This window comes from Myxocyprinus asiaticus, chromosome 33, assembly GCF_019703515.2.
Source record: "Myxocyprinus asiaticus isolate MX2 ecotype Aquarium Trade chromosome 33, UBuf_Myxa_2, whole genome shotgun sequence".
In the NCBI taxonomy this organism is placed as follows: Eukaryota; Metazoa; Chordata; class Actinopteri; order Cypriniformes; family Catostomidae; genus Myxocyprinus; species Myxocyprinus asiaticus.
Genome location: NC_059376.1, coordinates 13,152,838 through 13,180,203, shown reverse-complemented (window position 1 = coordinate 13,180,203; position 27,366 = coordinate 13,152,838). Strand labels below are relative to the sequence as shown.

General features: G+C 37.1%; 1 protein-coding gene across 8 annotated transcripts in view; it reads left to right on the top strand.

Annotated features, from left to right (window-relative positions):
- The window catches only part of LOC127424304 (vinexin-like), a 69,773-nt gene that overhangs the window by 29,001 nt on the left and 13,406 nt on the right, over positions 1 to 27,366 (top strand). For 5 of the 8 annotated variants that reach the window (XM_051669359.1, XM_051669358.1, XM_051669365.1 and 2 more), the window contains exons 4-18: positions 384 to 456; positions 711 to 850; positions 2,512 to 2,575; positions 4,124 to 4,147; positions 4,353 to 4,446; positions 4,612 to 4,705; positions 9,879 to 9,947; positions 11,596 to 11,706; positions 15,295 to 15,350; positions 20,748 to 20,812; positions 22,958 to 22,987; positions 26,136 to 26,194; positions 26,281 to 26,327; positions 26,673 to 26,787; positions 26,878 to 27,003. In XM_051669359.1, coding sequence (XP_051525319.1) covers positions 384 to 456; positions 711 to 850; positions 2,512 to 2,575; positions 4,124 to 4,147; positions 4,353 to 4,446; positions 4,612 to 4,705; positions 9,879 to 9,947; positions 11,596 to 11,706; positions 15,295 to 15,350; positions 20,748 to 20,812; positions 22,958 to 22,987; positions 26,136 to 26,194; positions 26,281 to 26,327; positions 26,673 to 26,787; positions 26,878 to 27,003 — 1,167 coding nt within the window. The remainder of the gene's footprint in view (positions 1 to 383; positions 457 to 710; positions 851 to 2,511; positions 2,576 to 4,123; positions 4,148 to 4,352; positions 4,447 to 4,611; positions 4,706 to 9,878; positions 9,948 to 11,595; positions 11,707 to 15,294; positions 15,351 to 20,747; positions 20,813 to 22,957; positions 22,988 to 26,135; positions 26,195 to 26,280; positions 26,328 to 26,672; positions 26,788 to 26,877; positions 27,004 to 27,366) is intronic. The other 3 variants (XM_051669362.1, XM_051669360.1, XM_051669364.1) reach the window with 3 other exon arrangements.

Sequence of the window (27,366 nt, the reverse complement as noted above, 5' to 3'; positions counted from 1 at the left end):
ATTAATTCAAGTAAAAGGTTGAAACATGTACATGGTTTTCTCACTTTTATGAGCTGGCATGGACTCCAAAAGTTGTTCCGAACCTGTTGATCCATGTTAATAAGCATGATTTGAGAATGTTCTAAAAAGCATCTTTTGTGCTTCAATGGGATCAAAGAAATCTGACCATTTGCACAAAGGAATTATCATGATCAACGTCACAAATTTGCTTAGATTTATTAAAAAGGGACCTAGAAAGAGTTGATTTTGAAAATACAAATAAAAGGCAATGTGTTGATTTTGCCTTAGTAATTATAAACATTTGATACATTTGCCTGTTCTTTTTAATTCATTGTTTATACATTTGTGAGTGTGTGCTGACTGCATTCTAATGTTTGCATCAGGTTTCTGAGGTCAATGGAGGTGGATTCCCAACACGCAGTTTCGGATCATACTACGGTCCTACACAGACAAACAGTAAATCCTTTATAGGATTTTGAGACATATTTGTAGAAATCCAAATAAATCACATCTTAATCTTGTTTTTAAGTGGGTGTTCAAAATAAAGTCATTATTAATTGCATGTTCCAGATATTGGGGGAAAGTGTAGTGCACTAACATTGGATAAATCTCCCATCCTCTAAACCAAATTAGTAGCGATTACTTGTATTATTTTGATAATGTTTTAACCATTAAACAGTAATCTCACTGTTTTTGTTATGCTCTCTCAGATGGATTGTCTAATGGTGGAATGAAAAGTGGAGGCTCTGCCACGTTGCCCCGGACTTCTGCCCCACGAGAGGAGCGACTGATAAAGTTCTCTGGAATCGGCCCTGTAGATGAAACAGGGATGCCAATTGCATCTCGATCTGTGAGTCTCCACACAACATACTCTCACTGAATCACTGCAATCCCACAAATCATTCACCGGCCTGGTACAACACCACAAAGTGTCAGTTATAACATAGCTTACTTGTTAGCACATTTTATGTACTGAGCAATACATTGGTAGATGACATGAAATACTTTTGGAAAGTTAACAAGTCCTGTGGTATGACATACTATACTCCATCAAAAGCTATTTTAAACAGCATTTTCACTCAGAAAAATAACTATTTGGCTGAACTTGATTCAATTGTGGAGAGTGGTTCCACGTGTTTGAAATGAGTTTTCTTAACTTAAAATTAAAATGTACTCTTAAAGGGATAGTCCACCCAAAAAAGAAAATTCTGTCATCATTTACCCACCCTCATGAAAACCCAGATGTGTATGTGTTCTTTCTTCTGCTGAACACAAACGGAGCTCTGCAAGTGAATGGTGACCAAAACTTAGAAGCTCCAAAAAGCACATAAAAGCAGCATAAAAGTAATCCATAAGACTCCAGTAGTTTAATCCATGTATTCTGAAGGGATCCAATCGGTTTTGAGTGAGAACAGACCAAAATGGTCTTGCGATCATGATTTCAAGCTCGATTACACGTCTTAGTCCTTGCGCAGAGCGCTAGATGGCGCTATGAAGTGTAATCAAGCTTGAAATCCTGATCGCCAAGGAGGCTGCTGAAGTTAAGGTTTATAGTGATATAGTGAAATATAGTGAAATCGAACACAGAAACTTTTAACTTCTCCTTCGTCTCCTGCATTCGAGTCCACTCCAGTATCTCACACTCACCCTGCCTGGAGATGGATGACATAAGCTCCTCTGTCTTCACTCTCATTGGTAGTCACTCGCGAATGTCGCTCGTAATTTACATAAAGTTGAAATTTTCTCAACTTGTCGCTTCCCATGGCGATCTCTGTCGCCAACGGTCGTGACAGCTCGTGTCGCCGGAAGTTGCTGTGCTCTCATTGAAAATGAATGCGATGGTGTCGCTGTCTCACGCGATGTCGCTGGCGGGGTGAACGGGACTGAACAAGTATCCCCCTTTATCTTCATCTTACACAGAAACACACAAAATATCATTTAATTTGAACATTTAGTCTCCCTATTGTGTCCAAAGGAAAGCATGCTGGGAACTAGAAATCCCCTGCCCAGTTTCAGTTAATCAAACAAATATTCATATTATCCAAACACAAATGGATAAATATTTTTTCCAATGCAACAACTAAGTTAAATTAAGTTCACTTGGTTACATGTATTTTTAAATAATATGGACAAAAGTGAAAGTTTATTTTTATTATTTTTTTTTTTATTTATTTTTTTTAGTATAGCTCATTGTTTTATAATTATTGTACATGCATATATGTGCTTTTTGAAATTTTATTTCACACAGGATCATTTAAAATGAGCTAGTGAAGGCAAAAAGTTATAACATTTTTTGAAAAATTGTAAAAAAAATTCACCTAAAGCACCTAAAACATAGGTCAAAATGTATATTCTCTTATACATACATATAAATTTAACCTAAAATCTTGATGTTGTTAAAAAGGGTGATGGACATGTTATGAAATTATGTTAATTATGTAGCCATATTATGTTGTTTTCATTTAGAACAATGAACAGTGCATATTCCTCTTTCCCAACCTTCTTTACCAGAGTGTAAACAAGCCCAAGGACTGGTACAGGAGCATGTTCAGACAAATCCATAAGAAACCAGAAGGTATATGCTCTCTCTCTCTCTCTCTCTCTCTCTCTCTCTCTCTCTCTCTCTCTCTCTCTCTCTCTCTCTCTCTCCTTTCTTTCTTTGGAAACAATGAGGAAATTAATTTCTGTTATACACTGTCAGATTGTACAAAAAGAATAAATGACAACGCTGGCTTAGAAATTTTAGACTTTCTTTCTTGAACATTGTTTTATCTTTCACCACATGCAGAACTCAGGAAGAAAGTGCACAACTGACTCTTTGAAAGTGAAACCAGATAGGCCTTACTGAGCATGATGGGATTTAGGGTACAGCAATGTCCCTTCCCTTCACCAGTAAATCCTCTGAGTTTGATCTATACTGATTACATACTCATACAAAAGCCAAAAAACTGTTATTGCATATAACACTAAAGCTGATTTTAAAGGCAGAGTTCGCACAAAAATGAAAATGATATGATCACTTACTCACCCTCATGTTGTTCCAAACCCACTGGACTTTCTTTTTTCTGTGGAACACAAAAGGAGATTTTCCACAGAAAAAAATAACTTCATACTGTTTTAGAATGACATGAGGGTGAGGAAGTGATGACAACATTTTTATTTTTTAGTGAACTATCTCTTAAAGACCTCCAAGAATAGCATCAGAATTGTGGGGGTTTGCTGCATGAAAACTCCTGTTGAATTTTACAGTGCTTTACCACAAATTGCTGTTAACCAAAACTTCACAAAAGCCCTCTAGGATGTCTGGCCAGAGTCTTGAACTTGATTAATATTCAGATGCTTGAGTATTACTGCTTCGGTTAACCAACTTTAATGACTGGAACACCACTTAATGTAGTTGAGTAATTATAAACAGCATATTGCAGCATTATCAGACTTGCTCAATGTGTTTCCATAGACACCTTTGTTGACTGAGTCTAATTGTGCCTTCATACAGTGAAAGACTTTAATAAAGGGTTTTCATGTGAGAATCTGACATGCTATTGGTCTTTAAATAGAGAGTTATGTAGTCATTTAGCTGACACTTTTAACTAAAGTGACTTAAAGTATAATTACAGGAGCTCAAGAGCGCAATAGTGATAGCTTATGAATTAACCTTTGCAGCCTGATTACATGCCCTTAGATATTGATCAGTTAGATTTTATACTGAACAAAATTTTAACCTAAAACATTGATGTGGAAACATCTAAATGAACTGGGCTGCATTTCCCAAAAGCATTGTAAGCATAAGTTGATCATAGAAACCATTGGCGCCTATAGTCTCTACGATCAACTTAAGCTTACAATGCATTTGGGAAACGCGGCCCTGGTTTATTCAAGTCATAAAATTATGTAACATCACCAAATCAACCTTAATACATTAGGTTACACCATCAAAACTAATTTGAAGAGTAATGAGGTTGAATCAGGCAGAAAAAGCTCCTTTGGGTAATTTGTGTTGATAATGACTTTGTCGAACATCTGAAGTTCAATACAGATAAACAAAATACTTACTTGGTTTCATGCATTTAGTTACTGTTATTTCTTCTAATTTCAGTTTTTGTCTCATTTTTTATTTTTGTAGAGCCTGAGCTTGACTGGAGGGAACGTAAGTAGCTGAATAGTTACATTTTACATTTAAACATTATCATGTTACATAATTTTTTTGGCTTTATCTATCTGTCAATCTATCTCTCTCTCTGTCTGTCTCTCTGTATGTCTGTCATCCATCCATCCATCCAAACCAGACACTATTGCAAGTGTATTACATTTGATACGGGTTAACTTGACTCATTTTTCTTTTTTACCAACAGGAAGGTTGTCGTCGTCTTCTTCCTCAGACTCTGCCCAGCAGGATAGGCATTCAGATCCCTTCACGTTTACCCAGCACGGAGCCCTGCCCGACTGGTGAGAGACAGAGATATAGACTAGAGCTTTAAAAGAGAGAACAAACAACACAAGGCAGGTTAGGATCTGTTGCTGCATGAACCAACAATGAATTTGTGGTAAAGTGGCCTGCGTGTGTGTGTGTGTGTGTGTGTGTGTGTGTGTGTGTGTGGGGTTGTGTTACAGGGCTGATCTGGGCGACATAGGGAAGCATCCAGAGCCGAAGAGCATTTTTGACTTTGAGCCTGGAAAAGGAGCAACGGTGGAGGATCGTACTCAGGTAAGAGACCTGACACATACTGCATGGATTTATGAAGACTTATTTTAACAAGCTATGACTGTAAAGAACATATGATAGTGGGTGTGTTTCTCCTGTAGATTATAATGATTTGTAGCAATGCACTTGAGCAAACATGACTGAAAAACATCTGAATGGAATGTTTTTACAGGCTGTTCTGAAACTTGTGAAGTTTTTCCTGTTTGTAAGTTTTCCAAAGGATGATTGTGTCTGTTACTTTGTAACTTTATTTTGGCATTTAGTGTGTGAGCTAGATTGTTATCCACAAGCACAGAATACTGGAATGCAGGGAAAAGTCAGTACAGTGTAACCCTTTACTACTGCTACAATTACCACTATTCTTCTTATTATTGTTGCTGTTTTGCATACTATGGTTTTGGCATTTTTCTTACAAATCAAGTAGACATTTAACAGAAGCTTTTGAATTGTAATGTGAAATGTAATCAGAAAAATTGTACAGTTCACTTTGATCTTTATGGCATAATAGGGAAGAACAAAATGCATATATATATACATATACATATATATATATATATATATATATATATATATATATATATATATATATAAATATACACTCACCGGCCACTTTATTAGGTACAGCTGTACATCTACTTATTCATGTGACTATCTAATCAGCTAATCGTGTGGGAGCAGTTTAATGTATAAAATCATTAATGTGATCTCATTGACTTCGACCGTGGCATGATTGTTGGTGCCTGATGGGCTGGTTTGAGTATTTCTGTTACTACTGGTCTCCTGGGATTTTCACACAAAACAGTCTCTAGAGTGTAAAGAGAATGGTGCGAAAAAAACAAACATCTAGAGAGCTGCAGTTCTGTGGGTGAAAACGGCTTGTTGATGACAGAGATCAAGTACCTAATAAAGTGGCCGGTGAGTGTATGTATATACTGTATATCACTGAGAAACTAGCTCCGAAAATGGGAAAAACTGGGAGTACAGTATACTGCAAGAAACCTCATAGGAATGGAATGAATACATGCTGATGTATTAAGATAACATTGAATATTTGCCAATAAAAAGGTGTGAGCATGAGTATTGCACTTATGTCTACCATGCCTTGTATGGTAATGCCACGATGGTGTGTACCATTTACTCTTCTAAGAAAGTGGCGATCCATGTGGTTTTGTTTACGTGAGTCTCAAAGCTTGACATACATTGTGAGAGACCACTACAGTACCTCAGAGAGACCTTTCCATATAACCAAGAAACAGCTTATGCTTTAAGAGAGTTATTATAGATTATGTACTTACAATATAAATAAATCTGACTTTTTAAAAAGTCAAACCTCATACATGTTTAAGATATATTTTTGTGGACTGGCAAGTCTATAAGATGGAGTTATGGACACCAGAGGTGAATTTGAATTGTCAGTTTATACATTTTTGGAATTAGATGCTAAACATGTTTGTCAGGCACCCTGTTGGCGCATGAATTAGTGTTTTCATTTCTTGCTCTAAATTTCACTCTTTTGCAGTAGAATAAAAGAATCTATTGTTCTGTCTCCAGTTGTTGAGCTGTATGAAGCATGGGTGTCTTGTGATACTTATTAGAACTGTTAACCGCTTGTGATGTAGCAGTGTTTAGCAGCACCATGCTTTAAGTTCCCTGTGAGCATGTCCAGCACTGTTTCTTCCTTTCATTCTGTTTTCCCTCACTTTTTACATGACAGCTGTCATCTCTTCTACTGCAGACAGCTTTACCTTAACATATTTGAAAGATGACATCACTGATCAGTCAATGTTCTGCATGAACTGGCTTCAATAGGGTTATCTCCTGTCAAGATATTCACAATAGAAGAGTGTGGACCATTTTTCACATGATCATACCTGTTTTGATTTTTTTTTTTTAAACTAATGACATCTTGTATGATGGCATTGGTAAATTAAAAATTTTACAAGAATAAAGTTGAAGCATTATGGCATTAAAGTCAAAATTTTACAAGAATAAAGTTGTGACGAGACAGGACAGGAATGAGGATCTAAATGCAGCCTTTTTAATAAAACAAAAGTAAACCAGGTAACTCAGAACATAATGAAACAAAACACAGGGAACAAAGCACAGTAAAATACAGATGAAGACTGACCAAGAACCAGGCGGAAAATAAGGGCTTAAATACACAAGGGAAAACAAGAGAACGAGGAGCACCTGGGGAAACAATCAGGGGAAAACCAATCATGAAAAGAAACTACAAAGGACTACAAAACTAACAGGAAACAGGAACAGGGAAACTAAACCAGAATTTCAACATAAAAGTCAATACAAACAACAGGGAATATGAGACAGTTGTAGCATTACATGAATAAAGTCATAATATAGAATAAAGACAAAATTGCGAGAATAAAGTGGTAGCATCACAACATTAATGTTGTAACATTTCGAGAATAAAGTCATAATATTTTGAGAATAAAGACAAAATTACGAGAATTTCGTCGTAGCATTATGGCATTAAAGTAGAAATATTACGAGAATAAAGTTGTAGCATTACAACATTAACGCTGTAACATTACGAGAATAAAATCTGAATATTTGGAAAATAAAGACAAAATTACAATAAAGTTGTAGCATTATAACATTAAAGTCATAACATAAAGAGAATCAATTTACAGTACAATATTTTGAGAATAAAGACAAAATCATGTGAATAAACTCATCACATTATGGCATTAAAATCATAATAATGCAAGAATAATATAATTAACAAGATTCAAGTCATAATATTACAAAAATAAAGTCATAGAATTATGAGGTAAAAGTAGTAATGTTTTAATGTCATAGTATCACAAGATTAAAGTTGTGATATTATGAGAATAAAGTTGTAAGAAAGAAACATTACAGTACTGTGGTAGAGTTGAGCAGATATAGATGCAGATGTAAACATTGATACATACCGTTTGATACCCTTAGAATGAACTACTGTATTGCAAAATAGGCAATTTCCTGAATGTCTGTGTGGTACTGTGGTAAAGATGTTTTGCGATTTGAAATTCAGACTTCTTTCGATAGATGTATAGTCAAAAGAAGTCTGATATTACTTTATTCTTGTAATACTGCAATTTATTCTCGTAATATTACAACTTAATTCTCATAATTTTGACTTCGTTCTCAAAATGTGATGGCTTTATTCTTAAAAGAGTATGATTTTATTCTCATAATATTATGACTTTATGCTCGAAATCTTTAACCATGGCACTCAAACGCCAACATAGCTCTTTGGATAACAAATAAACAAGACAAAACAATTCAAGTCTAATTATACAGGTCAGCCGTCCATCTTTGTTGCACCTAGATGCACACCATGACTATGGAAACTGTAAATTTGTCTTTAATCAACTTTTAGTAATATTATTTAATTGTTTGTGATTTTCATACAGAACAATGATTGCACATTCAATTTTAATAACTGTTTTAATTCCTGTTGTTATCAGGATAATCAGTGGTTCAGTGCCATAGCTTACATGACACCATGTTGATCATGCAAACTTCTCTGATAAAGGCTACTGGATAGGCTATTTGTAACTCAGGGAGCTATTTCTATAGTTGTTGTGGCAGTTGTTTATACATTTACATAAACTTAGCAAAAAAAGAAACATCCTCTCACTTTCAACTGCTTTTATTTTCAGCAAACTTAACATGTGTAAATATTTGTATGAACATAAAGATTCACAACTAAGACATAAACTGACCAAGTTTCACAGACATGTGACTAAATTAATGGAATAATGTGTCCCTGAACAAAGAGGGGTCAAAATCAAAAGTAACAGTCAGTCTCTGGTGTGGCCACCAGCTGCATTAAGTACTGCAGTGCATCTCCTCCTCATGGACTGCACCAGATTTGCCAGTTCTTGCTGTGAGATGTTACCCCACTCTTCCACCAAGGCACTTGCCAGTTCCCGCACATTTCTGGGGGGAATGGCTCTAGCCCTCACCCTCCGATCCAACAGGTCCCAGACGTGCTCAATGGGATTGAGATCCGGGCTGTTCGCTGGCCATGGCAGAACACTGACTTTCCTGTCTTGCAGGAAATCACGCACAGAACGAGAAGTATGGCTGGTGGCATTGTCATGCTGGAGGGTCATGCCAGGATGAGCCTGCAGGAAGGGTACCACATGAGGGAGGAGGATGTCTTCCCTGTAACGCACAGCGTTGAGATTGCCTGCAATGACAACAAGCTTAGTCCGATGATGCTGTGACACACCGCCCCAGACCATGACGGACCCTCCACCTCCAAATCGATCCCGCTCCAGAGTACAGGCCTCGGTGTAATGCTCAGTCCAACTATCACCCCTGGTGAGACAAAAATGCGACTCGTCAGTAAAGAGCACTTTTTGCCACTTTTTGTCTGGTCCTGCGAAGATGGGTTTGTGCCCATAAGCGACATTGTTGCCGATGATGTCTGGTAAGGACCTGCCTTACAACAGATCTACAAGCCCTCAGTCTAGCCTCTATCAGCCTATACAGCACTGATGGAGGGACTGTGCATTCCTGGTGTAACTCGGGCAGTTGTTGTTGCCATACTGTTCGGTGATATTCGGATGTACCGATCCTGTGCAGGTGTTGTTACACGTGGTCTGCCACTGCAGGGATGATCAGCTGTCCTTCCTGTCTCCCTGTAGCACTGTCTTAGGCGTCTCGCAATACGGACATTGCAATTTATTGCCCTTGCCACATCTGCAGTCCTCATGCCTCCATGCAGCATGCCTAAGGCACGTTCACGCAGATGAGCAGGGACCCTGGGCATCTTTCTTTTGGTGTTTTTCAGAGTCAGTAGAAAGGTCTCTTTAGTGTCCTGAGTTTTTATAACTGTGACCTTAATTGCCTACCGTCTGTAAGCTGTTAGTGTCTTAACGACCGTTCCACATGTGCATGTTCATTAATTGTTTATGGTTCATTGAACAAGCATGGAAAACTTTGTTTAAACCCTTTACAATAAAGATCTGTAAAGTTATTTGGATTTTTACTAAATTATCTTTAAAATACAGTGTCCTGAAAAAGGGACGTTTCTTTTTTTGCTGAGTTTATTACTAAATAATTCAATGGCAGAAACCTGCATCAGTGATTTGGATATCTAAATGGGGCCTAAATGTATTGTACAATGTTGAAGTCTCTGTTGGGCTTTGCTTTGTTTTTTCAGTCACTGAGGCCTGAGTCACACTTACCCTTAAATCACACATCGGTGAAACCCAAGTCCCCCTCCATAGAGGTGAGTGTCTGCCTACATAAATTTCCACAAAACACAACTTTTATATGAGAGTTACTGTATATTCACTAGATGTTTCCATCATAAAACCTTTTAATCTATTGATGCAATATAACTGAATGAGCAGAAACCTTGTTAAAAGGTGGTTTAAAGTTAACAGTACAGTGGGATTCTTTATTCTACCACAAATGATCCATTTAAGAACTCAAATTTGAATTGGTTGATGCATCATAAAAATGTATAGTTGTTACTTTAAGGAGCAATTTCTAACTACTGTAATCTGTCCCTTTAGGGGAAAGTTCACCCAAAAATAAAAATTATCTCATTATTTACTCACCCTCATGCCATCCCAGATGTGTATGACTTTCTTTCTTCTGCAGAACACAAGCAAAGATTTTTAGAAGAATACTTCAGCTCTGTTGGCCCATTTCATGCAAGTGAATGGTGGCCAGAACTTTTAAGTTCTAAAAAGCACATACATGCAGCATAAAAGTAATCCATATGATTCTAGTGGTTAAAACCATGTCTTCAGAAGTGATATGATAGGTGTGGTTGAGTCCTTTTTTTACTATAAATCTCCACTTTCACTTTCACCTTCTTTCGTTTTTGGCGATTCGCATTCTTCATGCATATCGCCAAATACTGGGCAGGGAGGAGAATGTATAGTAAAAAAGGACTTAAATAGTGTGTTTCTCACCCACACCTATCATATAGCTTCTGAAGAAATGGATTCAACCACTGGAGACTTATGGTTTACTTTTATGCTTTTATCACTTTTGTCTCTTGCATTGTATGGACCTACAGAGCTGAAATATTCATTCATTTGTGTTCTGCAGAAGAAAGAAAGTCATACACATTCAGGATGGCATGTGGGTAAATGATGAGAAAATTTTCAGTTTTTGTTGAAAATCCCTTTAAAAATTACTCTTATTTGGTGTAACCTATCATAGTCATGTTGATTCAGTCATTTTAAATAATTTCCTTGATTTAAAGGTGCACTCAGTTTAACTCCTAAAGAGATTAATTGTAATTTTGCAATATATGTAGGAAATCATAACCATTCACATTAAAATGAAGACTCCAGTCATATCAGTAACCTATTAAAAGCTGTTTTATTCTACATGGAGAGGGTCCGCACATGGGGACTGCCATGTTAGAATCACATGACCAGCGAAATACTACTCGCTTAATCTCACTATCCGTCCTGTTATTTGACACTTTCACTCACTGATTAAAGTAATCATGGCTGATTGTGAATACTATATTTCTACAATAGAATCTGAAACTGAAAACTTTTGATTTTGAATGGTGCTACATCCAAGCCGCTAGATGTCAGTGTATGTCCAAGATGACACAAAGACAAAAGTTACTGAATGCACCTTTAAAGCCAGTTAATGTAGGCGACAATGTTTGGGTACCTCAAAACAACATTTTGACACCGTGACCACAAATCTTTCATGGTGGAACATCCTACCTTAGCTCTAAACCTGACTTGTGATTGTTATAATGTCAAAAGTTTAATTTATCACATTATTTATTAAGTATTAATTTTTCTTCATTTCCAAATGGTGACTCGTGTAACCACACCCTACGATTTCAATCACTTTACGTAATCTACTATGTGTCACCTGGGTGTCATGGCATTGCTCAGGCGACACTGGTGTCGGAGCTGTGTCGTTTTGAGGCGGAGCTGGACTCAGACATTCGTGGTCTGGAGAGAAAACTGTCACAGAAACAGCTGCAGCGGCGAGGCAGGGGTGAGGTACTGACCCCCCTCTAACAGATTCCACTCACAATCCTCAAAAATCAAAGATTACACCCTCTTTCCCTCCCTGATTTCAGTATGGCTTCTGACTTTAATTACATATAATCTCGTAGCACACACCTACATCTTGTCCAAAATGCCTTTATATCCTACTGAACATAAGCTTAATTCTATTCTACAATTCTTATGCCCCAGTTCTCCTCTTCTCTGACTGTAGAGAAAGACTACTACAAAACTAGGAGAGTGAAAGTGATAAATATCCATCCCTACAGGACAATTTTATTGCTCAGGTGACTTAAAGGGATAGTTCACCCAAAAATGAAAATTCTCTCATCATTTACTCACCCTTATACCATCCCAGAGGTGTATGACGTTCTTTCTTCTGCTGAACACGAACACATTTTTTACAAGAATATCTCAGCTCTGTAGGTCCATACAATGCCAGTGAATTGTGACTAGAACTTTAAAGCTCCAAAAAGCACATAAAGGCAGCATAAAAGTAATCCATATGACTCCAGTGGTTTAATCCATGTTTTCTGAAGCGGTCCAATCATTTTGGGTAAGTACAGACCAAAATATAACTCCTTTTCACTATAAATCTTGACATCAGCAGTCTCCTTGTTGATCATGATTTCAAGCTTGATTATACTTATTAGCGCTATCTAGCGCTCTGTGCATGCATCAAGCACTAGGAAGTGTAATGGAGCTTGAAATCATTATTTTGCCTAAAGACTGCAATGGAAAGCTGTACAGTGAAAAACAAGTTATATTTTGGTCGGTTTTTACCCAAAGTCGATTGTATCACTTCAGAAGACATGGATTTAACCACTGGAGTCGAATGGATTACATTTATGCTGCCTTTATGTGCTTTTTGGAGCTTCAAAGTTTTGGTCACCATTCACTTGCATTGTATGGACCTACAGAGCTAAGGTATTCTTCTTAAAGCTGAAGTATGTTATTTCTGCACCCTAGCACCACCAAATGGAATTGCAAAAATAAACTTTTTCAAAACATCTTTCCGAGTACGCGCCCCTGTCTGCCATTGGTCAAACAAAGAGATATTCCCGTCCCCAACTCATGCTATTGGTCGAGTCAGTCTCATTGTATTTGTATAAACGGGTCACTCAAAACAAACAGAGGAATTCCATAGCTATATACTGACAAAGTGCTTACAGTTTCTGAGAAAATTAACATACGAATGGCTTATTAAAAGTTGTCTCTGCATATTAAGCTGGGATAGCAAAAAGTATTTTAACACAGAAAAAGTTACATACTTCAGCTTTAAAATCTTTATTTGTGTTCTGCAGAAGAAACAAAGTAATTCACATCTGGGATGGCATGAGGGTGAGTAAATGATGTGAAAATTTTCATTTTTGGATTAACTATACCTAAAAGATTTCAGCTAAGTTGCATCATAGTATCAACTTTATATTTCTCCTAAAATTTTTAAAAATCAATTTGGTTTGCTGGTCTTGCCTAGTCAGGCTGGTCCATTGGCTGGTTTTAGGCACTTTTTTAGCTTTTCAGACTGGAAGACTATTTTAAACTAGACAAAAACAGCAAACCAGTTAGGCTGGTTTAAGATTATTTTTTTTTTTTTCTTGCTGGGGATTTAGTCTCATTTGATGTCTAATTTAAGAATTTGATGGCATATCTGAGCACAATTTGAGTCATTGTTGAGATCTTTTCTGAAACTCTAGAGGAGACACTTGAGATTACTGAGTTGTTTTTTTTCCTCAGGAGAAATTTCTGAGAAGCAGGAGTCTTCCTTTGCTGTCCATTAATCTACTTGATGTGTAGGAGAAACAACTGAGATATTAAAGAGATCTTATTTGTTATTGCTCTTTGCTAAGGTTCATCTCGCGACTTTCCTCTAAAATATTATAGAGAGAGACTGAAAGAAAGACAATAACACAGCAGTTAGAAAGACAGGGAGATAATTCGAGAATGTGTATTTGGCAAACTGCTCTCTAAATGGCTTTTAAATCTTGTGGACTTCTAGCCAGACTTAAGTCATAAATTATGACCTCATTGATTCCTATAAAGTTCCCACACAGTTCAGACAAACTATTCATTTTAAGCTCCCACTTCCTCTGCCAAAAAATGGTCAACGTCTGTTTCTGGGTGCCATTGTTACCATCCAGCCAGCATGCTTCAGGTCGCTGGATGTTTGCCCTCATGCTGCTCCTGTCTGTCACTTCCTGTAATGCCGAACAGCCAAAGTCTGCTGCTACCCACTGCTGACCTCTCGTTTGAACCATGCAGCATGCACAATTCACGTCTGCTCTTTAATAGCTGTTTCTTTGATCTTTTCTCACCATGTCTCTCGTTCAGTGGTTCTTAAAGGAATGTTCTGGGTTTAATACAAGTTAAGCTCAATCAACAGCATTTGTGACATAATGTTAATTACCACAAAAAACAAATAGGACTTGTCCCTAGTTAACTAAAAAAGCAGTTACAGAAAGAGACTAGCACTGAATGGAAGTGAATGGGGCCAGTCCGTAAATGATAAAATACACAGCGTTTCAAAAGTATAGCTACAAGATGTAAACATCATATGTATGAACATGATTTTAGTGTGATAAAATTGCTTTCTTACCTTATCTGTGTTAAGTTATATCCAATACCGGGATTACGAATTTTTTTTTTTTTTTGTCATGGCAACAAATGCTATAAGGTTAGTTAGCAATTTTATCACACTATAATCTTGTTAACATGTCTAACGTTTACATCTTGTTTTTATGGACTGGCTCCATATATGTCCATTGTTAGTGCCTTTCTGTAACTGCAAGTTTTGCTTTTTTATTTTTTCGATAAATGAGGCATGGTATTTATTTATTTATTTATTTACTTACTTTTTTTTTGGAAATCAACAGTATGCCGCAAATTAGCATTAGCAGAAAATTAAAATTCTGTCATCAGTTACTCACGCATATGCTCAGGTGTACTGAGTGCACCTTTTGGAACGTCGTTCCAAACCTGAATGACTCTCTTTTTTCTGTGCAACACAAAAGGAAAGGTCTAGAAGAATGTCCTTGCTGATCTTTTCCATACTGTGGAAGTGAATGGGAGGTGTCTTGACACGCCATATTTGAGCACGTATGAGATTTGAGTGCTTTTCAGCAAATGATGATTTCAATGTCAAAGCAATTGTATGGCTTCAGAAGACCTGGAATATAGTGCGCAAGTCGTATGAACTACTTTTACGATACTTTTATGGTACTTTTATGGCATTTTTACTTTTTTCATATGAGTAAATAATGACAGAATATTCATTGCACCTTTAACTGTTTAGAGCTGTATTGCTCTCACTGTGCTTGCATGATGAATTACATGCTGTGGAAATCCTAGCTGATGACATCACTAGTTCCACCTGATTCATCCTTGTTATGCAACCTGAATTAATGGAGTTTAGGACCCAGGGGAGTAGTGCAACTGTCTGTGCAGGAATGGTCACCGCCTCTTGAAATTTTCTTCATACTGCTCCCAAATTCTCCTGCTTGAACTGTGTCTTTGAGAGTTTGTGTTCATGTGTGTTAAAGGGGAGTGCCAGAACTCGACTGACTGTGATTTCAATTATTACAGGGAAGTAAACCCAACACAACAAGCTCAGGGACACAAGAGAAAAGACAGGAGAACTGGTAAGTCTTTGTGTGTGTTTATATAGTATCTGCAGTGGTTCCAAATTGTTTTTGATTATTATATAGAATATTAAACCAGGTGGTACCTGCAAACAAAATGATGCTAGAGCTTTTCTCCGAACTAACTTCACTATTCTAAACAACAATTGGAATTTTACCAGGTTCATGGTGATTTTTAGTGGACATATGAAGTTCATTATGCCTCAAATTCACACAGGTGTCCAACTATGACCATGTTTCAATAACGTTTGACAACCAAGAAGTGTCCAAATACTTTTTGCCTTCATTTGATTGGAAAGTGTGTTTGTACTGTATTTTCTTTAAAATTAAAGCCACTTGTTTTGATATTTCGTTATACAATACAAAGACATTTATGCATTTTTGTGTCTTTAGTGCCCAGATACTTTTTAGGGCCACAGTATGAGTTATCAATTCAGTAATATCACAGACCTTCTGTATAGTATGTGTTTATATATGTCTGTATTTTATGAATTTTCCTGTGCATGTTTTCATGTATGTCATTTGTATACTGTATCGGAGATATGGTACATTACGTTTTTCAATATACAACAGGTGGGACAATGCAGACTATTCTATCATCTAATGATAATGCCAGTGATACATAACCTCAATTCTTCATTCTTTCTTGTAGCAATAATACCTGTTATACAACAGTACTATTAATGATGATACAGTGTGACTAACTGCGGTAGATTCTCTTCTGTTATTAAGGTTATATGACATGCCTGGCCTTCTCGTCTGATTGGTTAATTGTTGACTCTTTGGCCAACGGCCCACATACCTGACCCCATGCTGAGCTCTTTGTGTGCATGTACGTGTATTTGTGTGTGTGGTCAAATTGAGGATGTCTTGGCTGTCTCTCTTTTTCACATGTGTAACAATGCTCACAGTTAGGGAAAAGGAGGAAGCAGGAGACAGTGAGATCCAACTCAAAAGGGTCTTTATTTCCCTGCACTTTTCAGTGCTTTACAAAACTCAAATAACACTTTCAGCATAACAAAAAATAATGAGGCGCGCACACACAACAATACACTGCTGCGTGCAACTCTCTCTTCTCCTGACTGGCGTCTGGCTCGCTTTTAAAGCCCGTCTCCACTCTCACTGCAATGACAAACAGCTGTTAGACAATCATTGCCAGGTGATGATCCTTACCGTTCTCATCTCCTGATCTCGCTCTTCATTCACAAACCAGCGCCTAACCACGCCCCCACCACCACAACAAGCTTGACCTGGTTCATCCTGTGTTCATTCTGTTAATCGAGTGTTGCAGTATACAGAATTCTTAGAGAGTATCAAACACAATTTGATACAATATGAAAAGACATTGATAACTTAAATTATATTATGCAGCTTACTTCCAAGTGAAACAGGGTTTTGAATGTGAGGTTGGACTTGATTGGAATGTGTGAAAGGTTGGTGTTTCAAAGGAGTTTTCAGTCAATTTTGGACAAAAAACAAAGTGACCATGATAGCGCTAGTTATATGTTCTAAAATATTTCATTGGTTAGATATTGCTTAAACTTGCAAGCCAAAGCGATGTCCGATATGTGAGCGAAACGTTTTCTTTTTTAGTTGTTCTTGTCTATGAGTTGGTCGAACCTATTCAGAAATTGGTCTAAATGATTCATAAGCGAATTAGTCTGAATTTGAATGATTAAAAAAAAAAAAAGTGGGAATCCTGTCTTTGGAATAACATGCACTGATGAATTGGTCACTGAAAACCCTAATAAGTTGACTTTACTCATTTAATTGAATAAACTTATTCCATCAATTGAATTGAGTAATGGCATTTCCAAAACTTGTGTAATTAGGTTCACTTAACTTGGTGTTCATATAGAATGGACTTAACTATTCTGTTAAGGTAACTAGATGGAAGTAGACTTAACTCAGATTTGCTATTTAAATGTTGTTTCTACTTAATAATTGTAATTGAATGGACTCAGATTTAGGTCATACAATAACGCATCTTAAATAATAAAGAGTATAACTGATTGTAGTTCAGTCTTTAAATCATCTCCACAGAAATGCATATATGCCTGTTCTTCAGTTGCACATGCAAAAAGAGAACGGAGAAAATTATAACAGGGTCCAAATTGACCAAATTAGTTTGAGTTATTAACACTAATGTCCTAAAGACCTAAAGTCTATGGATTTTCAAGGAACTTGGATATTTGAGTTATGAACCCTAAACGTGACATTGTAAGTATGAAAACTTTAGGGTTTACGGTATGCGCAATAAAAAAGTAAATCGGGTCCATTTGAATTTTTATATTCGACTTTTAATGTTTATGTTGCCATTCTTTTCTCTATGCATTGATGCTCCTCAAGCAGTTATCAAAGTTCTATGCCCCTCTTTATGTGCAGAGCTATAAAAGGGAAAGTTTGGTCCTTCCAGGCCTGTAGATCAGAGCTTCACGCCCATTCTGACACGCTTCAGTATTTGTTCGGCCAGGGACCCGGTGACTAACATACCTCACTGGATCTCATACACATTCTTGACTTCTTTCTCTGTCTTTCTATTGCATGTAGATGAGCTCATGCTCTTTTCTGCCCCATCAGACCCCTGCTGACTCCCTTTCCATCCTCAAAATGCCATAAATGCCCTTGTAGCTGCCAAACTCTGAAGGATATAGAGTGAGGAAGGTTTTATGGCTTCCCTTGTTTCTGGAATGATTAATAGCCCTGGAGCTGAAAACCTTTTAACAGCACAGGCACCAATTGCAGTGTTCAAGAATCTGCATGTTACTTTTTTTTTTTTTTTGTTCTTTCAACTTAAAGGAAGAGTTAGCCAAAAAAGGAAAATTCTGTCATTGTTTACTCGCTCTCATGTAATTTCAAACCTGTATGACTTTCTGTCTTTTGTAGAACACAAGATATTTTGAAGAATGTTCATGCTGTTCTGTTTCATACAATGAAGGCATATACTGTATTGACCAGGGGCTGTCAAGCTCCAAAAATGACTAAAAAGCACAATAAATGTACCTTAAAGGTAATCCATATGACCTGTGCACTATATTCCAAGTGCTCTAAAATAAAACCATAGTTTTCATCTCCCTTGTATTTTATTGCTCTTTAAAAACTCTGGCATTATGTTTCGTTTATGTAACTTTGTCTCAAATGTTTCTCCTAGAATTCCTTAGAAGGGAATAAAAAATGTAATAAATGAGACAGTTGTTTCATATATAGTCCGAGGAGCTATTAAAATGAGAGTGAATAGCATAATTCAGATTTTGGTCTTGGGAGAATTTGATGAGAAATGTTTGAATTCATATTGAGAGCTGTCATTTTTGCTCACAGACTTTGGTGTCTTGAAACATTTAGAGATTGCTTCTAAAACTCTAGAGAAGAAGCAAGTTAGATTTTAAGGCATTCTGTTCTCCCAAACAAGAGAAAGAAATCTGAAAAACAGGATACTTAAGCAAAAATGTCCATTTGATCTAAATAATAAACAAAAATGAAACATCCTTAAAATGCAATAAATTTACTTGAAATTTGTAAAATTGCAGAAGATATTAAAACTTGTTTTCAGAAAATAACCCTTGAATTTTGTTTCTTTTTTCTGTACCACTTGTCTATTTTTCTTGTTTTAAGCATTAACCTCACTACAGTGCTGTGAAAAAGAATCCCCCCACCCCCTCCTGATTTCTTCAATTTTTTATTTTATTTTTCATACTAAATTGTTTTAGATCTTCAAACGAGATATAACATAAAACAAAGGCAACCTGAGTAAACATACCAGCCCTGTTCAAATTGGCTAAAAGGTTTCACCCAGTAGCACACTATGCCAAAGTCAAAAGAAATTCCAGAAATGATGTGGAAAAAGGTGATTGCAATACATCAGTCTGGGAAGGGTCACAAAGCTATTTCAAAGGCTCTGGGACTCCAAAGAACCACAGTGAGAGCCATTATCTCCAAATGGAGAAAACTTGGCACAGTAGTAAACCTTCCCAGAAGTGTCTGACATTCCAAAATTCCTCCATGAGCACAGTGACGACTCATCCAGGAAGGCACAAAAAAGCCAAGGACAACATCCAAGGAACTGCAGGCCTCTCTCGCATCAATAAAGGTCACTGTTCATGACTCCACTCTCAGAAAGACACTGGCCAAAAATGCCATCCATGGAAGAGTGGTGAGGCGAAAACCACTGCTAACCCAGAAGAACATTAATGCTCGTCTGAATTTTGGCAAAACACACCTTGATAATCCTCAAACCTTTTTGGAGAATGTTCTGTGGACTGATGAGTCAAAAGTGGAACTGTTTGGAAGACAGGGGTCCCAATACATCTGGCGTAAATCGAACACAGAATTCCACAAAGAGAATATCATACCTACGGTCAAGCATGGTGGTGGTATTGTGATGGTGTAGGTATGCTTTGCTGCTGGGCCAGGTCGACTTGCATTAATTCAGGGAAACATGAATTCTGCTCTGTACCAGAAAATCCTAAAGGAGAGCATCCGGTCATCAGTCCGTGAGTTGAAGCTCAAGTGCAACTGGATTATGCAACAAGACAATGATCCAAATCATAGGAGTAAGTCCACCTCTGAATGGTCAAAAGAAGCTAAATTAAAGTTTTGGAGTGGCCTAGTCAAAGTCCTGACTTGAACCCGATTGAGATGATGTGGCAGGACCTTAAACGGGCAGTTCATGCTCTAAAACCCACCAGTGTGGCTGAACTAAAGCAGTTTTGCAAAGAAGAGTGGGACAAAATTCCACCACAGCATTGTGAAAGACTGATCTCCAGTTATTGGAAGCAGTTGTTGCTGCTAAAGGTGGCACAACCAGCTATTTAAGTTTAAGGGGGCATTTAGTTTTTCACATGGGTGATATAGGTGTTGGATAACTTTTTTGCTCCAATAAAATATATATTTGAAAACTGCATTTTGTGTTTACTCCGGTTCCCTTTGTTTTATGTTATATCTCGTTTGAAGATATAAAACATTTTATTATGAAAAATACAGAAAAATAGAAGAATCAGGAAATACTTTTTCACAGCATTGTAAATGTTATTTGAGATTTATTCTCTGAAAACAAGTCTTAATATCTTATGCAGTTTGTCTTATCAAGTAAATATATCATGCTTTAATTCATAATCATGATTTTTTTTAAACTAATATATATATATATATATATATATATATATATATATATATATATATATATATAATTTTTTTTTTTTTTTTTTTAAGTGTTGCTGTCCAGGAAAACAGTTGATATAGGATATACTGTATATATTTGTGTATTAAATTGTACTTTTTGTTTTGCTTTATCAGTTTGTGGCTTTGCACTTCTGCATCTATTTAAAAGAGACTTGGTTGCACGTGATTATGGAATTATAATTATAGAATATGCCTTCACCTCTTGTTTTTCTTCTCCAGCTCTCCCATAATTCCCTGTTCCGCTGTAAAGCAGGGCACAACAGCGAGCTTCACACATGCTGATGGTAAGATACAGTCATCTTCCTATTCCCCTCCCCTCCAGTATTTCCTATTTCCTCCACTTTCCTCGTTACCACACCTCCCCTCTCTTATCCTCCTCCTTTTTAAATTAATACAGAGACAAAGCAAACACATTTCTGTGAACCAAGGAATGCAAATGTGAAGTCGGCCGGGCAGGAAATGTGTAGCAAGCAGCAGGATGGAAGTCTTGATTATAGATTACTGTGGCTTTATCCAGTTATTTTGCTTGGAAATTAGTCCAGAAAACTGAAACACATTAATGCTTACAGCACTGGAGGTGCCCATGTACCAGTGCTGATATTGGTGAGCATAAAAATGTTCTTAACAAGTCCAAACGAGTTCATTTGATTTAATCTTTGAATTAATTTAGTAATGTCAAAACATAAGGTTACATTTCCTTACTGGTATTTGCGTTTTCTAGAAAGGAAAAGAGTGTTAGGACTAAAACAACAAAAGGCCAGCAATACAGCTCCTGGCCCAAAGTTTAAATCCAGATTAAATCAACTGACATACGGTTGATCAAGCATAAACTGTTTCGTGCATAAACGGATCAAAGACATTCTGTAAAACTTCTTTACTCTCTGCAAATGTGGGGATTACACAACTCCATATGACAGAGGTATCTACCTACAGAAAGTGGTTTAACAGCCTGTATGCACAAAAATCCTAGACTTCTGCCCTTTACTTTTACCTTTAGCACTACACACCAAGATGTGATTCAGAGTTTTCAGATAAAGAAACAACTTGAACCTACCTCAGATAAATCCTACAGCATTGTGCTTGACACATGGCTCACAAGCCTCTTATGGCTCTTTAATGACAATGTTGAAGCTCAGAATTTCACTTTCAGAGTGAAAAGGGGCCCAAGGTTGTTAAAGGGGCCATATTCTACACTTTTGTTATATTTTCTTTCCCCCTTAAGTCCATTTACAATGATTGGTTTCTTGAAACAAAATTAGTTAATTTCTGACAAGCGCCATCCCTCATCAGACATTTTTGCATGAATTCAAGTATGAATGGGTTCTGCTCCTGTGGAAATCAGGAAGTAATTGTGTTCACATAAACAATGTTGTGCATGATTCTGAGGTTGCATTTTTGCTGTAAAGTTAAATTTTCACTCCACTGACGGTTAGGTTTAGGGTTGGGGTTAGGGTTAATATAATACGCATTCCTGTTGACTGTATTACATCAATTACAACTAAGGGGCCATTTACACGACAATGTTTTCAACTAAAAACAGAAATTTTTTTATGCGTATTGGCTGTTCATTTACACGACAACGGCGTTTTGGGGCCTGAAAATGCAAACTTTTGAAAACGGGTTTCAGAGTGCAAGTTTTTGAAAATGATGCCGTTATCGTCTCTGTGTAAACATACAAAAAATGTTTGAATTTGTGAAAATGATGATGTCATGCGCACACATATTACGTGTTCAGTCTATAGGCATGCACGCGAGTACTTCAAAACTACAATGGCGGACTACAGGACTGTGTTTGTGCTGCTCAAGATTTTGAGTTTATTGACGCTTCTCCAGCAAAGTAATTGTAGTAATAAAGCAAACTCATCGTCCGTCCAGACAAAATTGCTCGATGCTTTCGCCATCTTCATTGTTTGTATTCACCGCTCTGTGGAAGAATGCTTATGTGCGCAGGCGCATAGTGTTTCTTTACAAAGTTACATCGCCAACTACTGGCCTGGCATGCATAATACAGCGTTTTTAGTCGTTTTCGCGGATCCATGTGAACGGGGATCGTTTTGACAACGTTGTCGTCTGTACGTGAAACTTTTCAAAAACGCAAAGGAAAAACTTTCAGTTTTTAGTACATCATTGTCGTGTAAACGTAACCTAAAATTAAAACTAGCTTTTGGCACCACTCTGTGGGCATTTCACCAAGAAACTGCTCACATGTGCCCATATATTAAAAAACTCTTCCAGCTTTGGTCACTGGGGTGCAGTGATTTGATTTTCAGTAAGCACAGACCAGTTTCAGCAGCAGAACTTTCAACCTCCTTTTGCCAAATTCACAGTGTGATCAGTCTGGTACTTTTAAAACTATATCCAAATGACCTCTGTTATGATTGACTATTCTCTGGGTGTCACTGGCAAACCAATCAAAGTTTCTTTTGCAGGAGGAAAGAAAATGAAAATTAGATTTGACAGTGAGTATTGAACATTAAGAGAGGAGTGGGATTTTTTTTTCTTTTCTTTTTTTTTTGCGTGTCAAATGGTGTGGTAGAGTGTAAGTGTAATTTCACAATTTATATGTTCAAATGTCAAACATCAGCATGAAACCAAGCACCCAACATTCATTCAACTTGTTAGTATATTTCTATACCATTATTATAATTTTTTTATCATATAAAACTTGCTTTGACAAATCAATCACAAAATTGCATTGGTGAAATGTTTTTAATACATTTACCACACTCTATGCCCTCCATACTGCGTATCCATACTGTGAGGTTCCCCAAACCAAATTTCTCATAAATATATAAAGATGGACTATAGACTAGTGGTCAACCGATATATCGCAGAGGCCGTTAAATCGGACTATATTCTTACTTTTTAATTATCTGCATCGGCCGATAATTCTTGCCGTTTGGCCGATTACTTTCTTGAGGGTGCCGAAAATTGCCTGCCTGCACATGGAGCGACTGAGACAAGTAAACGACCAGTCATGGTTCATTTTGTTGTTACGTGCCATCGTGCTACTACAGTAATAAACCTGTGTGCAACACAGTCTCATTTAAACGGTCCGCATATCAGCGGCAGACGCGTTTGAGCTCATAATGTTAAAGTGCTCGCCTGTTTCATTGTCCCTCTCTCTCCTCAACAGTTCTCTGTAACTTTTAACTGTCTTGTCTAATGATAAAAAGGCAAATATCAATAAAACTAATATCATATACTGTCTGCAAATACACGCATATCTTGTTTAAACAGATGTAATAAACAAACTTCACAAAACTTGAGCAGATCCAGCATCCTGTGGAATTCTCATAAATCCTCATCTGAAGCAAGTATTCTAACAGTCACTCCTCAACAGTTCCCTGTAACTTTTCTAATCATAAAAGGCAAATATCAATAAAACTTCTATTATATACCATCTGCAAATATGCAGATATCTCGTTTAAACAGATGTAATAAACAAACCTCACAAAACTTGAGCAGATCCAGCATCCTGTTGAACGCTCGTTTATTTGTCTCTAAAGTACGTATTCTATCAGTCTCTCCTCAGCAGTTCCCTGTCAATTTTAACTTTCTTTTCTAATGATAAAAGGCAAATATCAATAAAACTTCTATTATATACCGTTTTCAAATATGCAGATATCTCGTTTAAACAGATGTAATTCACGAAGCTCATGAAAATCCAGCATTTTCTTCCTGCCGAGCGCTCAACTAATATCTTCCTCTGAAGCGCCTATTTCATCAGCCAGAATAAAAAACTTCAAAAAAAAGTTCCTCTGATTCACAAATCATGATAGTCACTCCGTGACAATCCAAGAAGGCGATCCAGGCCATTTAAACTGTCAGGAAATTGCTGCTCGTGCTGGATCTGCACAAGTGTGTGAGTGCAACTTCAAAGTAAAAACGCTTCACGTGTGCTATAAGGAAATGTCTTATTCACTATGCACTGTACAATGTACAATTGCTTTGATTCTGTATTTTTTGAGAAAATGTGATTGCTAACGTGGACATGCCATCTATGGTTGCTGGACTACTGTGTGTACTGTTATTTCCTTCTTCCTAATATATTAACAATTTCTTCATGTGCAAAGAAATGACTAAAATTTGATGACTAAACAGAAATCAGAAGAAACTGCTATATACCATTTAAAATACAATATATTTTTTATAAGTTAAAGTTTTGTGTGAAATTGAGTAAATATAGTAATAAATATGAGTTTCGTATTTTTTTTTAGCAATTTACATTTATGTTATTTACTATATTAAATTGTGTGATATATCGGCCACGCTGCTCTCTGGATATTGGCATCGGACATTAAAAAAACCCATATTGGTCGACCACTACTATAGACTCTATTCTGATTTTGGTTTATTAAGTGTTTGTTTCAAGTGTTAAACTAGGTCCCAAAACCTGTCCCAAATGGCACCTTAAGCCCTTGCGGTCTTCCTCTGAGTCCAGACTTTGGTGACGTAAGTGAGGGCAGACAGATTTGGTACTCGACAGCAAGTCAATGAGCGTGCATATTCTATAAAAGTGTGCATTTAAGACAGACTTCAAGACTTCAGTCTGATGATGCAATTTTACACATGGTTTTAATATACATGGAGTTTTTTAAATCATTATTTGAAAAGTCATGAGTAATTCCATCTATAGAAAACTGAATAAAAATAGCTTCGAACCAGTTATACTCATCAGACTAAAAAGTAATAAACACACAAGCAAGTGATCCGTCATTGACAATCAGTAAAAAACGATTATTGAAATCAATATGTAATCCGCGATTTAGATCACCTCGCCCGCCATGATTTTTTCTCAAGCTCGGAAACTCCAGTCCACAGTGATTGGTTGATAGGATCAACAGCGGGGACTGTTGGGTAGTAGTCCACTGTAGAGCTCGCACTGACGCAGACTCAGCCAAAGAGCGCTCAAGGCCACAAATGGGGCAATCATAAGCACCCCTCTGAGCGCTAAAATGACAAAATGGGACACCCTACGGTCTTGTGGACTTTGTGGGAATGCGCAAATGAAGGCCAACGAGACCGCAAGTCCACATCAGTTGTGCCATTTGGGACAGGGCCTATGTGGTGCATGGTGTTCTTTGAACTTGTTATCTGTTAGCCAACTGGCTCGCTTACATGTGACATGTTAAGCCAATCGAAGCTGATTGGTCCTTTGACATGTAATTGTGTAGCCAATCAACTTGCGTCTCTCTTTGTCTCACATAAAAATTGCTCAGTTTTGCAGATAAGCTGGTTTCAGAGTTTTTCTTTGAAACCCACCTCCACCATAGCTCCATAGGTCTAGATCTGCTACATGGGGAATGTTTGTAATGTCTATTTGTCCAGCGGCATGTCATACATGTTCGATTCCAGAATGTCTTGCGTTTTGTCTAATTGTGCAGCATGTCCACATGTTAACTCAGTATGTCTGTGTATTTTCTAGCAGTTGCATGTACTTGCTCTGCATCAGCAGCGTAGCAGATCTAGCCCACCAAGACCAATTTCCTATTAATACATCATACCCATATTTACATGATAAATCAATCCGAGAGTTGTCATGACTGAACTCTTTTCATTCTTTTATGAGCAGATATATCATCTGGTGTTTACTTCCTTGTACAGATCGTGTAACCTCTATGTCAGAGACTATGGATTTTCCTCCTAAGAAAGAAGAGAGGAAGGTATTTTATCAATTTTCTTGTCAAATTTGAATGGAAAGCTAGTTTTGACACTGATTCTGAGAAAGCATGAATGTTTGTCTACACAGATGAAAGCAGCACGAGCCAAATTTAATTTTCAAGCACAGTCCTCAAAGTGAGTAGACACACACAAACACACTTTTTAGTCAGATCTTTATTTGTATCATTTGCAGAATCTGCAATGAGATTTGTGTAAGCCATATAGCTGGTATTATTTATTTTGCATCTGTTTAGTGTTTTATCTAGAAATATGGGCTGCCCTCACTGAATATAGACTGCTCAGGTTTTTGAAATTGAGGCAAATTCTAAGACTGAATGAGGCTAAAATTGTGTCCTCTCTTGTCCTACATTTGAATGGAATGATCCTCATAATAAGAGACATTTTTAGAGTTTTTTTTTTTTTTGAAAAGTGGAGAGTATTTAACACAACCATTATGATCTTTGACCCTGTCATCTATAGGGAGCTGACCATACAGAAAGGTGATGTTGTGTACATACACCGACAGGTGGACGGCAACTGGTATGAAGGAGAGCATCATGGGAGAGTGGGAATCTTTCCCACCAGCTATGTGGAGGTAAATATGGCTGCATACATGCAGGTGTGTAATAAAACATAATCTTTCTATTTTGTCATTCCACCCCTGCTTCCTGGCTGTTCTTTCCAGATTATTCCTCCAACGGAGAAACCCACTCCAATAAAGACGCCCACCATCCAGGTGTTGGAGTACGGAGAGGCAGTAGCCCACTTTAACTTTAATGCTGACCTGCCCGTGGAACTGTCATTCAGAAAGGTGCCATAAATATCACACATTATTACACTGCTCTGTGGAATACTTGATTATGACTGGTCAAGCACTGCATTCTGCCGTTAGATAGTTTTGTAAAATGACCGCTAAACTGTATAATTGACATTTACCTACATACTGTACACTACCAGCAGTGGCAGATGGTGCTTTTCAAGAATGGGGAAGCACAGCTGCTCAAACTACACTCAAATAGTGAAATTTCTTAACAAAATAAACTAAGCTCAAAAAAGTGCCAATAGGCAAAATATTTGATTATGAAAGCTGATATAAATGTTTTATGTCAGATTGAAAATAACTGTTTGTGCAACAAGTACAAGAAGAATGTTTCAGGGTGCATGACCAATGCTG